Source organism: Megascapheus bottae, chromosome 5 (genome assembly GCF_031878675.1).
Source record: "Megascapheus bottae isolate mThoBot1 chromosome 5, mThoBot2.hap1, whole genome shotgun sequence".
Classification (NCBI taxonomy): domain Eukaryota; kingdom Metazoa; phylum Chordata; class Mammalia; order Rodentia; family Geomyidae; genus Megascapheus; species Megascapheus bottae.
Window position 1 is genome coordinate 15703196 of NC_143513.1, and position 14169 is coordinate 15717364.

Here is a 14169-nt window from a genome sequence, read left to right on the forward strand (position 1 = left end):
CTGAGTAGCTAGGATTACAGGTGTGAACCTGTATAGTAATCAAAATTAAAACAAATCCTGAAACAGAAAGTTAATTCTAGATTATTGTCAAGTAAGGAGGAAATAATTGATGGGCTGTGAAATAATTCATTTCAAACAAGTCCAAAAAGCTATACCCTGAGAACTTCACTCAGGGAAAACCATTTAGCTTTACCATCACATGGTTAGTTACTGGCCAGCCCTATAACTGTGTCATGACACCTAGCCTAGACCGTGAGATGCTATCCAAAGCAAACAAGCAAAAAAAAAAAAAAAAAAGAGGGGAGCGGTAAATGTATATATGTATTGGATAAATAAAACATTAAAAAATACTCAGTACAGTCATGTATAACCTTTCTCAAAAATTTGGAATAGAACAAAACCTGAGATTAGCTAACAAAATACAAGCAACTCAAAATATGTCAGATAATATGATAACATCTGTACTTATAACCTGGCTTGCAGAATTATAATCACTTTCAACACCTACTTAATGGTAACAATTTTAAAATAAAAAAGCAAAACAAAATACTTAAGAACTCTAATGATTCCATTATAAAACAATCCACTTTAAATGGAATAGAACATGCACAAACATTTCTCAAATGACAACAAGGAACTGATGTTATTTATGGGTAAATAGAGGAATTCTTATATATTTTTGGAGGTAATAGAAATGACATGTAAGTTTCAAAAAAAAAAAAAAACCTAGAAATAGAGCCAGGTGCTGAGGGATTCATGCCTATAATCCTAGCTACTCAGGAAGCTGACATCTTAGGACAGAGGTTCAATGTCAGCCCAGGCAGGAATCCCTCTGAAATTCTTATCCCCAATCTACAATAGCAAGAAAAGCCAGCAGTGTAGTTGTGGTTCAAGTGGTAGAGTGCTAGCCTTGACCAAAAAGGGTCAAGGGCAACCCATGCCTTCAGTTCATGCCTTGGAAATGGCACCAAAAGGCTAGAAATTCTAGAATAGAATTACCATATGATCCACCAATCCCACCTTTACACATTCAGGAGTATCAACTTTTCTCCATGCACTGCAGTATTATTCATAATATCCAAAACCTAAGGACAAAACCAAACGGGTCCTTCAAACAGATGAACAAAGAACATTTGCTACAATAAAGGTAAACATTAGGTCAAGTAAAATACCCCAGGCAAAGAAAGAAAACCTGAGGATCTCATTTATATGCAGATTTTAAAAACTGAACTCAAGATGTAGATAGAAAATGATCATTTACTAAAGTCTATAGGAAAAAAATACAAAATTGCTTGTCAAAGGTTACAAAGTTTCAGACAAACTGGAGAAAGAAATTTTGAGATTAATGAAAAAGAGTGATTTCTGTCAAAGAAAATACACTTTGATAACTAAATTTCTAACGTCTCAAACAAAAATAAGGAAAGTGACAGAATGTTATTCATTTCCTATTGGATGTGTATTTCAAAACATCACATTGTACCATAAGTGTATAAATTATCCATATGAAATATTAATAAAAATTATTGAAGACAAGTTAGCAAAATTCAACTTGTAAACAAGGCTATATGTGGAGTAGCAAAGCATTCACTTTACATAATGATAGCCTTATGTTCTCTTTAAAAACTACTTTCCAGCCAGGCATGGTGGCTCACACCTGTAATCCTAGCTACAAAGGAGGCTGAGATCTGAGGATCAAAGTTCAAAGCCAGCCCGGGCACAAAAGGACTTGAGACTCTTATCTCCAATTAAACTCTTCAGCCTTGAGCTGAAGAGCTCAGGGACCATGTCCAGGCCCAAGGGAAGGGCAGCAGCCTTGAGCTGAAGAGCTCAGAGACAGCGCCCAGGCCGAGTTCAAGCCCCATGACCTACCAAAAAAAAAAAAAATTACTTTCCTGTGAATACCAATGAACCGAAGGACTTCTTGTTTTAGTTAGAAGCCTTTACAGTGTCATTATTTAATAATTAAAAAGTTGATGTAGCTTATGGATTCATCCATCTCAAGAGTAATTTCACCATGAATATATTGATCAAAAAAGCAAAACATATGTTTTGCACAATTTATTCTTCTGGGCGAGACTCAAGTGTGTGTGTGTGTGTGTGTGTGTGTGTGTGTTCTTTAAGAACTTTAGAATTCAGAGACCATTCTTAATGCATAAACCATCTAGTATGCTTTAGGATTTCCCAAAATTAATTATAAATAAGATTTCTATGGTTAATTGACTGTACAGCATGTTGCAAATTCTACCACTTTGTGAGTAAATCACCACCCATCAAAAGTAAAACATCCTATAGAAAAAGCCTAACTTTTCTTTAGACAAACATCCTCCAAGCTTATATAAACCCAAAACCTTTTCATCCCTTAAGAATAATTAACTTAAGATTTTAAAAGCATTGAAAGTTGTGCCTTTTCCCATATTTTAACCTCAGACTCAACAGTCAGTATTATCAAAAAGGCAAAAAGTTGGAAATAATTTAACACAAATATAAACTATTTTGAACATTCATTTAATGTCCCACATATACAACAACTAATAACTTCAAACAATTATCATTTTTATTTGCTATGTGTGGCTTTGTGCTGGTCCAGGGGCTCAAACTGAGCCTGGGGGAGGGTCCCCTCAAGTTGAGCCATGAGCAGCTAGTACCTGGCATATTCATGCCTCCACAGTGAAACCAATTAGCCATATTTTTCTTCTACTTTTGTAATTGTTTTTTTTACAATAATCCTGGGGCTTGAATTCAGGGCCTGAGCCCTGTCCCTGAGCTTTGTGGTACAAGGCTAGTATTGTAGCACTTGCCCCCAACTTCATTCTACTTCTATACCTTAAGTTCTCAGTAATAAGTCCCTAGAATTGTAATCCTAATAGCTTCTGAAACATCAATAGTATGTTAATGAAACTTCGTTGAAAATGTTTCATCATAGTCTGTTATGAAAATTTAGATTGAGACAATTCTCAAATATAAAAAGACATGTCACGTCCTAATTTTGATAGACAAATTTTACTGTTTAAAGGGGGGGGGGAAATAAGAGTGGAAAGTGGAAAAACAGTTTTCAAATATATCAGGGCAAAATTTTTGCCAAATGTTATAGAAAAAACACTGAGCCAGGCACCAGTGGCTCACACCTGTAATCCTAGCTACTCAGGAGGCTGAGATCTAAGGATCATGGTTCAAAGCCAGCACAGGCACTAAAGTCCAAGAGACTCTTATCTCCAATTAACCACCAGAAAACCAGAAGTGGTACTGTGGTTCAAGCGACAGAAAAAATGCAAGCCTAGAGGAAAAGCTCACAGACAATGCCCAAGCCCTGAGTTCAAGTCCCACAACCAGGGGAGAAAAAAAAAACCACCACCGAAAGCAGAAAGTCCTTAAAGGAATAAACACAGAAGAAAGAAAAGAAAAAAATAATAACTTGACATTCCAAATACATCATATAAATATGGAAAATTAAAAAGACACAAATGTGTAAATACAACTAGCAAGTTGTCAAAGTAATTGTTAATTAATTTATATACAAATTAAAGCCAAAAAGCAGGAAATGAGAACTATGTAATTATGTCCGAACTTTCAATTCACACTAATCTAATATCTTGTGCAGGTTTCAAAGTACATTTAGATCCTCATTGAGTAATTGTCTCTTTTGCCTTAAAACAGTCCTTAATGGATAACTTATATGGCTTCTCTTTCTGATAAGGTTTCAATTAAGAATACAGTTTAACAAATAAGAGACTGAAAAGTTGAATACGAGTGTTTATTAGTACTGCTATAATCTACATATCTAATATCCCCACTTTTGACTTTTTTAAAGCCCTAAACAGAAGTGATTTCAGCTACAGAAAAATAGAATTGGTTTATTAATATTCAATACAAAAAACATAATTCCGAGTAAGAGATTTAGTGTTACTTTCATTCCATCAGTAGTTATAAGATTTTAAAGAAGCTCTTTTAACTTTCTGGACCTGTTTTTTTATATAGCAAATACAGATACCATTTATCAGAACAGTAAGATACAAAGTTCATATCACTATTTTCTTAGCACAGAAAATACTTCCTGAATACAACAAACATAAAGACAGGAGAATTTTCCATAGTGCTGCATATTATTTGTATATTTTGAGATCTAGTGTGAATTAAATCTCACTAAAACTTGATAATCAAAGCAATAAAAGATACAGAAAAAAGGAAATTCCACACTGCGATTTTTACCTACTAGTACTTAGTATACTTTATATATAAAATGTTTAAGATTTACGGGGGGGGGGGGAAGACTTTAAGATATAAGAAAAGGAATTAAGCAAAAAATGTAATGTAATGACCCCTTTTTAGTTTTAACTACAGACACTATACAGACAAGGAAGTAGCATGTTTTAAGGCCTATCAAGGGAACCTATAACTATTCGCGGAAAGGCAGCTGAGCAAAATGGTCAGTATTCTGTACAGAGGGACCAGAAGATGAGATTACAGTTTCAACTGTGTCACAAACTTGTTTGACCTTGGGACAAATCTCTGTGCTTCAGTTTTCTAATCTATATAATCACTGCTGAAAGTCAGAAATGGCATCCAAGTACGAGTCAATCTAGGTTTTCCATGCAAAGGTAACCTAAAGTTGTGGTTAATAGCTCTGTGGCAACTGCCAACGCGAGAACCCTGGCTTTGACACTTAGAAACCTGTGCGTGCAATGTACACACAAAACACAAAAGTATAGCTTACTACTTTCCCCAAGACCTGACCTAACGTTGTAGGAAAACACAGACAAGTACAATGTTTAATCTTTCCAAAGGAAGACACTACCACTGGGTTACAAGACACCATTCTGATGACTTTATCAAAAGATCCTTTCATGACATACACTAGAGATAACACAGAAAACTTAAATAAGACCTACTGTTCTCACCAAAATATCACACTTAAGGTAAAAACAGAACTGCTACTTATATCTTTTTCTTTTAAATCTAGTATTACTGACAACAAAATTGCATAACCACAGTTCTTAGCAAAAAAAAAATCTGTTGAATGAACTTCTACCTACTGGAAATGCATAGCTCCAAAGTAATAATAAACCAGTGGGGATTTACCAAATGCATCATCAAGCTATGCAATGGTTAAGTACACCAGAGTATGATGTTTCTCAGCGTTGACCAGGTTCCAAAGACTTGGGAAATAAAGTCTAAGGAAGCTTTTGACACAAAAGAGGCTGGTCCACAGCCTGTTTCCTTTTTGGTCCATATGAGATACTTTCCATTGCAAATTAAATTGTCTCTCTCCCTATGAGGTGGCAGTTCAGAACTAAGAGGGTCAGCTCACAAAGACGCCCAAACCAGTCGCTCTCGTGAGGACCCTCCAAGTCCCTAAAGTGAGCCATTCAGAGGAGCCCATTTCATCAAACCTACAAGCTTCAGCAGTTTACATCCAACGATGTCCACATTGCAGGATTCAGTATACATAGCTCTGCTCATTTGGGTTAAGTAACTAGTTGCACCAACTGAGTTCCTCCTCTTAAAGTAGAAAAGGCAAACTCCACTTCTTCAAAAAAAAAAAAATCCCAAATCCGTGCTTTTTTTATTTTCCTGTCTTGTTTTGTTTTGGGTTTTTGTTTTTGTTTTGTTGTTTTTTTTTTTTGGCAATGGACAGGAGAAAAGGGAAACTGATTGGCTCATCATTGTTGCCCTACTTCTTATTTCAGAGCTAAAGGGGAAAACTGTTCCTCAACGAGTAGCAAGAGAGGGACTGGGGAGGGGGGGGAGTGAGAGGGCACTGAGAAGAAGGGCAGATCCTAGGCAAAACTTTATGAATGACCACGATTTCTAAGAGAAAGCTGGTGAGGGGACGAGAGGGAGGGGGTCGGTGGGACTGAACTACACCAGCGGCAGCCAAGTGTGTTGGGAGGGGATGGGGAGGAGGGGAGGAATGACCATTCCGAGCCGGGGACAAACACCCACCCAGGATGCTGCGGACTGCCCGGGCGAGCTCCCAGGTGGAGGCCCCGGAGCCTTTGGGAGCCGACCAGCGGGGACCCTCGGACAAAGCGGAGCAACCGAGGCGGCCGCGGGGCAGGTGAGTTAGGAGAGACGGAGGGTGCGGACGGGAGCCCCCAGCCCGGGGGTTGGGGGCCGGCAGCCCGGGGTGTGGGCTCCGGGTCGGGTCAGCACCACTCCCGCCCGGGGGTGGGGGGGAGGAGAAGCGGGGTGAGCACTTGTAGGAGCCCCGCCGCAGCTCGGGTCCCAGAGCCCGCCGTGGAGCGCCGGGGCCCAGGGAGCGCGGGGAGAAGCGACGTTCCCCGACGGGCCGGCGCCGGCCCCTTCCCGGCCACCACAGGTCAACACCGGCCGGCGCGGCCGCTTACCTCCGTGAACATCATTACACCCCGGGGGAGCGAGGTCCTCCCTAGCCTCGCCGCATGGCCGCTGCCGTAGCAGCAGCGAAAACTGCCCGGGCCGCTGCCAACGGCGGCAACTGTTCCTTCAGTCCTTTCCCGGGCGGCGGCTCTACTCGGCTTCGCTGGCTTCCCCACGGCCCGGCGGCTCGCGACGGACGCGCCGCCATCTTGGAAGAGCGACGTCCGCGTCTCCCCGCGGCGTGCGTTCCCATTGGCCGGCGCGGACGCCGGCGTCTCGTGACCGTCTCCATGGCGCCGGCGCGCGGAGGACGCTGAGGCGACCGCGGGGTCGTCGCCTGGGCGCGGGCTACGGGGTCCTCGGGGCCGGGGATCCGGGGACACTCGGCCGCTCCGGGAGCGGAGGACAGGAACGGGACTGGGGTCGCGCGGCACGCGGCGCGCACCGCCGCCGAGCTCGCCTTCCCCGCGCCGCCCGCCCGGGTCCGCCCGGCCGGGAGAAGGCCAAGAGCGGCGGAGGCCGACACTTTGACGGACGGCGCAGCGGAGCTGGCGCATCCCGGGGGTCTGGAGGCCGAACTTACGCAGAGAAACTTGCATGGCCCCGAAGGCCAGGCTCGGGGTGGGCGGAGATGGGGAGGGGTGAAGGTAGGGGGGGGATGGTGGGCTTCCCTCCCCTCCTCGGCTGGACGCGGCCTCTGGAACGGCACCCCGCGCCGTCTGGAAACCTGGTCTGAAAGTTTCCCAGGTCCGAGCACACCGAGGTCTTTCCCGGGCTGACCCGGGCGCCACGGTTCTAGGTGATTGGCCAGGCCCTGACCCGCCAGGGTTTCGGGTTTTGTTTTTCCGTCATGGTAAAGAGACCTTGAAGATAGATCCATCAGAGCAGCCATCGCTTGGGTCGGTTTGAGTCATGCGTGCGGCCCGAGTGAGCCTGTGGCCGCAGGATGGGTTTGCACTGTGGGTCTGTGCTTAGGTGACCCCCGTGGCGGGGTCCGTCCATCCGCCCGCCCGCCCACCCACGCTGTGTGTGTGGTCATGTGTGCCAACCCCCCCTCCTCCCATCACAGGAGCTCCAACCCCAGCCCCAGCGCCAAATGCACCTTACATGAGAAACGTTTCCAGAGAAATGGAAGCCTGAGTTGAGGAGCCTGACAGACCTACTGCCACTCCATCCCTTTCCCTCCCCCCCCCCCAAAAAAAAAAGTTACCAAAAGTCCTTTTTTGGAAAACAGACCCGACCAAGTTCCTTCTCCTTGGTTGGAGTTTTTGCCCCTTGACTTAACAATGGTCTTAACGTTGCTAGATTTAGTATAAGAATTTAGAGTTTGTTAAAAAAAAAGGGGGGGGAGGGGTAAGTGAAGGCATTACAAATATTGTGCATACCTATTCTGTTGGGCCCTGATCGGGGAGAGCAGGAGGAGGGAGGAATGAGGAAAGTCTCATCTAAAGCACTCAAGCAGATAATGGAGAAAAACCCTGACTTTTCTCCATTTAATTGTAGTAAAAGTTTTTGTTGCTTTTACCTACATGTTATACATAATTGCTAGATCCACAGGACTCCAATTTTTGCAATACAGTGAAATATGTTACTGATAAGCAGACTATAAATAGGAAGTAAGATTGGAAAATACAAGCTGTACTTTAGTATTGAGGGAATTCAAGAGGTTTCAGACTACAAGGAACCTGGAAAAAAGATACTGTTTCAACCTGTAAATAAGAAAGCAGAGAAGGTAACTTATTAATGTTTAAAAAGATACCAACAAGTGAATTCAAACTGTAACTTAGATATGTATCCTGAATGTTTTTCTGCATCTTTTTTTGCAAACAGCAGCACTTCTTCACAGATTTTGAAGGTGGTACAGTAAATTAAGTGAAGGCATAACTTGAGGTTGAAAAAGCCCATGATATGACCTGGATATGCTATTAATATTTGGAAATGTGTAGAGCTAGGAGCAAGGTACAGTCACTAGCTCTTCCAATAGCTTCCCAATTTTCTCAGAGTCCTTTCTGTAACCTAAAAAGTCTGGTGGTAGCTGTTTTCTAGTGTCCCCCACCCCCACCTCTGTGACCTTATTTCTGCTAAGCAGTTTGTTCCAGTTTCACAGGCTGGCTCTCAGCTCCTGTAACAATAGGGCATCCTCTTGTCCTGAGACCTTTGCACTGACATTTATCTCTGTCTGGAAAGATCTTTCCACCAAACACAGACAGGGAAGCCTACTCTAATCATACAGTTCAAAACCGTGCCCCTCCCCTAGTGTCCTCCCTTCTTTCCTTCAGGTTGTTTTTCTAGCTTGTTACACCTAACATAATTGCTATTTTCTTATCAGTGTTCCACTAGAATGTAAGCCCCATGAAGATTCTTCTGTTTATTTGATGATCTTTCCTTTGTATCTAAAATACTACAGTATTACATAGTGTAGATTATAAATGTTTCCTGTGGATGGGAATCTCATTTCCTAAAAAATCATATAAAGAAGACCTAAATAAAACTAATCATAAAAATCCTTTGTGTTATAAAAGAAATGCAAATCAAAACAACTCTTAAGATTCCACCTCACTCCAGTTAGAATAGCCAGGATCAAGAAAACTAATAACAACAGATGCTGGAGGGGATGTGGCCAGGAGGGATCACTACTGCACTGTTGGTGGGAGTGCAAACTCGTTCAAACACTGTGGAAAGCAGTATGGCAGTTCCTCAAAACACTAAACATAGAGCTCCCCTATGACCCAGCAATTCCACTACTTGGCATTTACCCAATTGTCCAGAAACAAGGACATACTAAAACCACTAGCACAGTGATGTTCATTGCAGCACTATTTACCATAGCAAAGACATGGAACCAACCCAGATGTCCCTCAGTTAATGAGTGGATCAACAAGATGTGATATTTGTACACAATGGAATTCTATGCTGCTGTCAGAAAGAATGACATCGCCCCATTTGTTAGGAAATGGAAAGACTTAGAAAAAAAATCATATTAAGTGAAGTAAGCCAGACTCAAAGGAACTTAGGCTCAATGGTTTCCCTCATTTGTCATAATCAGTAGAAACCTTGGACTCTCCTAGCAGATATTTGCAATAGAGCAAAACCTAGATACATATGACCATATAGTATGACGCTAAATGAAAGAACTTCTAGGATATAGAAACATAAGCCATATAATGAATGATTGTTGTTCTTAAGGTACTATGTTATCTCTCATCTCTTTTGCTGTCCCTTGGTTATCTCATATTGTTACAGTATCTCACTTTGTTACCTGATATATCGGATATATTTGTATTTGGTTATTTGAAATTGGATAGGGAAGGGGGGAAAACAAGATGAGGGGTGGGATGGGGGGGAGGGAAATGGGGACAAAGACATGAGAAAGGGTATCAATGTATGTGAATTAATGCACCTTCTATCTGGCGAATATAATGTAACCCTTCTATTAATTACAATTAAAAATATATGAAAAAATCCTTTGTGTTGAATCTAAATTTCTTACAAATTAGACATTGAGACAGTCTGTGTTCTTTAATGGGAGTCTAGAATGCTAGGATGTTAATGACAGAATTATGAGCTACGCCCTTCTCTACACTTTTATAGAGTTGAAAGTTGAAGTTAATTTACCAATAAGGGAGGAAACAAAGTAAGGTGTGCTATTTCAGAAAGGTATAAAAATAGGTGTATGTGGTTAATGAAATTCTTAGAGACTCACCTAACTTTTTTTTAAAGCACTCAATTTGAATGGATTGCAATTTCATTCCTCATCCTTTTAAAAACATCCTAGTCATATCCTGTTAAAAAGGAAATGGAATGTGATCAGTAAAGCTGAGTTCTTTGACTATCAATAAGAAATTTAAAACAAAGCAAGCTATCTGAAGAAGCACATGATAAGAATGTGTCTGTGGTTGTTTATTGCTAGAGGTTTGATTCCCAACCAGCAGTGTTGAGTCAGTATAACCCAGGGAAGAATGACAAAAAGAGGTCAGAGGCAAAAGATAATGATGAGGTGTTTTTAAATAGGCCACTGCCTATGATTTCTAAACCAAGAAAATAAAAACCAAGAATACTCAAGTTGTCTGATTTTTAGAACAAATAATTTTCTTTATATTCAGGGTGTCACAAATTGGCCCTCATTCTTTCTGGAGAAACTGGAAATGTATGAAATTAATTGCAAATACTTGCCAAATTTAGGTCTTTTGGTATCATAGGCCATTTTAGTATTTCACAAAATTATACACATTCATGGCTTATATTGATGTTTTGGTATATGCATGCAGAATGTGATGATCAAATAAGATAATTGGTATATTTATCTTCTCAAATACTGTTGGTGGTGAAACCTTCAAAATCCTCACTTCTAGGTAACTTGGAATACATAATTTGCATAGCATTGGCTTAAATCACCAACAATAATTTCTTTATAGCATAGTATTGTTACTAGTGTCATCTACCACCAGTAGATGAACATCAAATGATATTATATATGTGTGTATATTCATTAACAACATCCACAGGCAAAGCCAGCAAATAAGTATTGAAAGAATGAATCAACAATACAGTAAGCACGCAGAACATGCAACAGCAGAATATCCAATTCTTAAGAGCATTAATAGGGCAATAGTAAGAAATTTCAGGACATATATATGTATATATTTTGTTTTTATTTTATGCTGCTTGTTGAGGAAATACTGAACCAACTCAAGATTGAGGGAAGATAAGGCCTTTGCTAACAGCAAATAATGCATTAACATTCAGTCTTCAGTAGCGGCTCTGAAGCAACATCTGTGTAAAAGGGAGTATATTGTAATGTGTAAAGTCTGGTATATTTTATGAATATTACTGTTAGTCACTTGTGGCTCTTACCTATAATCCTAACTACTCAGGGAGCTTAGACCTGAGAATTGTTGGAACCTAGCCCAGCCACCCCCAGCAGACAAATCTGAGACACTAATCTTCAAATAAAAGAGTGTCACTCAGTTAATGATAGCACAGCAAGAAATTTTTAGAAGCAAATACGATCAGATTACAAAAATAAAAGGATTACAGCACTTGTCAAACATTTTATTCTCAGTTGCAGATATTTAAAAGGCCATTACCAATGAGTAATGATTACCAAGATGCACCATAAATTGGTGTTGAAATCCTTTTATACATCTATTTAAAGATACATTTATTTTTAAATAAGTTTTTAAAAATAAATTTAAAACAAAGTTTTCCAAAAAGCATCAGAATGAGGCAATTAAAGCCAAGAAAAGAGACAAGCCAACATCATACATATCACTCTTAGAAGCCAGGAGAGATTCAATAAGTTGCTGTAGGCCACTTATCAAAGGGATTTCATACTTTGTACCAGAAAAAAAAAGAAAGAGAGGAAACTAAGGCCAGTGGGCTTTTATGGTCAAGTGTGTGACACAAAGCCAAGTTACACGTATGTACAGATACATATTTAGTTTTATATACATGTATACCCATGCAAGTGTATGTACCTATGTGATACATACATATCTGCATATGCACACATATATGCAAATACATGCTTAAACATGTAGATACAGTACCGTTGTATAATTGAAAATCATGTTTGTAGATTTTATCTTCAATTATATTAAGCTACGTTAAAAGCTGAAATTTTTAAAAACAAGATAATGAGACAAAGGACAAAGAATGAACCAATGTAACAGTGATATTCACAAGACAATAAGTTAGAAATGAACTTTACAACTTGAAAAGGGAGAAGAAGCAGGAGAAAAACATGAGGAGTAATGTATTCACTACCTTATGAATGTAACTGTAACCCCCTTATACATCACCCTGACAATTAAAAAAAAAAATCTTTCAACCATCCTTTACATTGTAGCATAAATGTTGTGGTTAGCTTTTGACCTCCTGTTTTTACTGTCAACCCAAAGAAAAAAGGAAAAAAATCAATACTCACACCAAGACACTTCTCTCTATATAGGTTAGGCTCACCACCCAAAACCATTTTTGCAGAGGAAGGGTAAAATTAAAACGGCTTTTATGTTACTTTCTATTCACCAGCTTAACAACTAAGGTAAAAATAAAAAGATAAGTCTAATAGTTACTGTCTTTTGATCATTACATGTTATTTGGCATAGTTAATTTGGCATGATTTGACCCTTCACATATATTCTTATTTTCTTTCAATAACTATTTTAAAGTGAAAATGGTACTAAAGGTACAATGTAATGTGTATCCTAATGTAAGTAATAATACATATATGTTCCATAATAATGGCTTTGGGATAAATAATAAAGCTTAAGAATATTTGCATTATACCCTTGCCTTTGAAAGTAAATAGACTTTGAAGTGAAAAATCTTCTTTTGTTAAACTTCAGTTTCTTTACTATGAAGTTAGGAGATTGAAACACAGATTAATATTAATATACTGTCTACATTAATACAGGAGATTTTTTTCATTGAACAATGTCTTGTTGCTCAGAAGCAAATGCTGCTTAGGTTTTGTTGCTGTTTTTTAAAAATTGATACTTGATGATAACAAGTGGCAGTTCATTTTCCTCCCACTGTTCTTCAACAAGCAGATTCATCACCACCTTTTACAACAACGTTGATACTGAGCACTGACACAGGCTGCTGTGAACTGTTTTGCGTATGGTAATGAACTCTTGAAATTACCACCTTTCCACTTAAAATGAAACACCTCCTATTTTATCATGGCCGTATGCGCAAATAGCCATGAACAGAGGAATCAGCAGAAATGTCAGGAAAAATTATAGGTATATAAAAACAGAACAAATAAGTAAATGCCATGAAAAAATCAGGTTATTTATTCTGCATTTACAGGAAATTCACCTAATTTAAAAAGATAAGATTTATATTTTCTTGTTCACCAAATCAGCAAAATGCTGAGAGCTTCACATTTTATTTTTAAAAATAGATGTCCTTTTTGGGTTTTCCTGTTGCTGGGGAAGTGTTCTTTCTGTTGCTAACAGAGATAAATGTTCTGCTTTGAAGACGATCTGTTTATTTTTATTGGAAGGACTGGTAAAGGGATGAATGAAAGAATCCATGTTTTTTTGTTTTGTTTTGTTTTCCTGTTTTTGAAAGAGAGATATCTATCTTCTGGGTGAAGTTATTTAATTGGCTATCCCCTCTTTGAATCGAATGGTGAAATTTGCTCATTTATTTGCTTTATTTCACTTCATCTGTTTTTAAATTTTTTAATTGTTATTATAAAGGTGATATACAGAGGGGTTAAAGTTACAAATGTCAGGTCAGGTAAAGAGTATGTTTTTTTGGTTTTGTTTTTGTTTTTTGCTAGTTCTGAGGCTGGAACTCAGGACACTGTCCCTTCTTTTGCTCAGGCTAGCATTCTACCACTTGAGCCACAGCACCACTCACTTCTGGCTTTTTCTGATTATGTGGTACTAAGGAATCAAACCCAGGGCTTCATGCATGCTATGCGAGCACTCTACCACTAGGCCACATTCCCCGCCCAAGAGCACATTTCTTTTTGGACACTGTCACCCTTTCCCTCCCTCCCTCCCAGTTTTTCCCTCTCATCTCCCACCCAAAAGCTGTATGCTTCATTGTCAATATATTGTCCAATGAGTACCATTGCTGCATTTTTTTTCTCTCTTAACCTTTAAAGAGATAGCTATTCCAATGTGAAGATCACAGAGTTACCTATGTAGGCCAGGGAATTTGGGGTAAATATCTCAGACAATATATTATAAAATATGCCTTTCATATACTATGTCCAAAACTGCATGGCTAAGTGGTCAGGCAAGATGGTGCACACTTGAGGCTCCAGCACTGGAGAGGCTGAAGCAGAAAGATCACAAGTTTAAGGATAGCCTCGGC

General features: G+C 39.7%; 1 protein-coding gene across 1 annotated transcript in view; it reads right to left on the minus strand.

The window, feature by feature from the left end:
- Window positions 1–6539, minus strand: part of Snx13 (sorting nexin 13) — a 116107-nt gene extending 109568 nt beyond the window's left edge. The window contains exon 1 of the mRNA XM_090332728.1: window positions 6345–6539. Within this exon, the coding sequence (XP_090188854.1) occupies window positions 6345–6359 (15 nt within the window). The 5' untranslated portion in view covers window positions 6360–6539. The remainder of the gene's footprint in view (window positions 1–6344) is intronic.
- Window positions 6540–14169: the final 7630 nt, after the last annotated feature.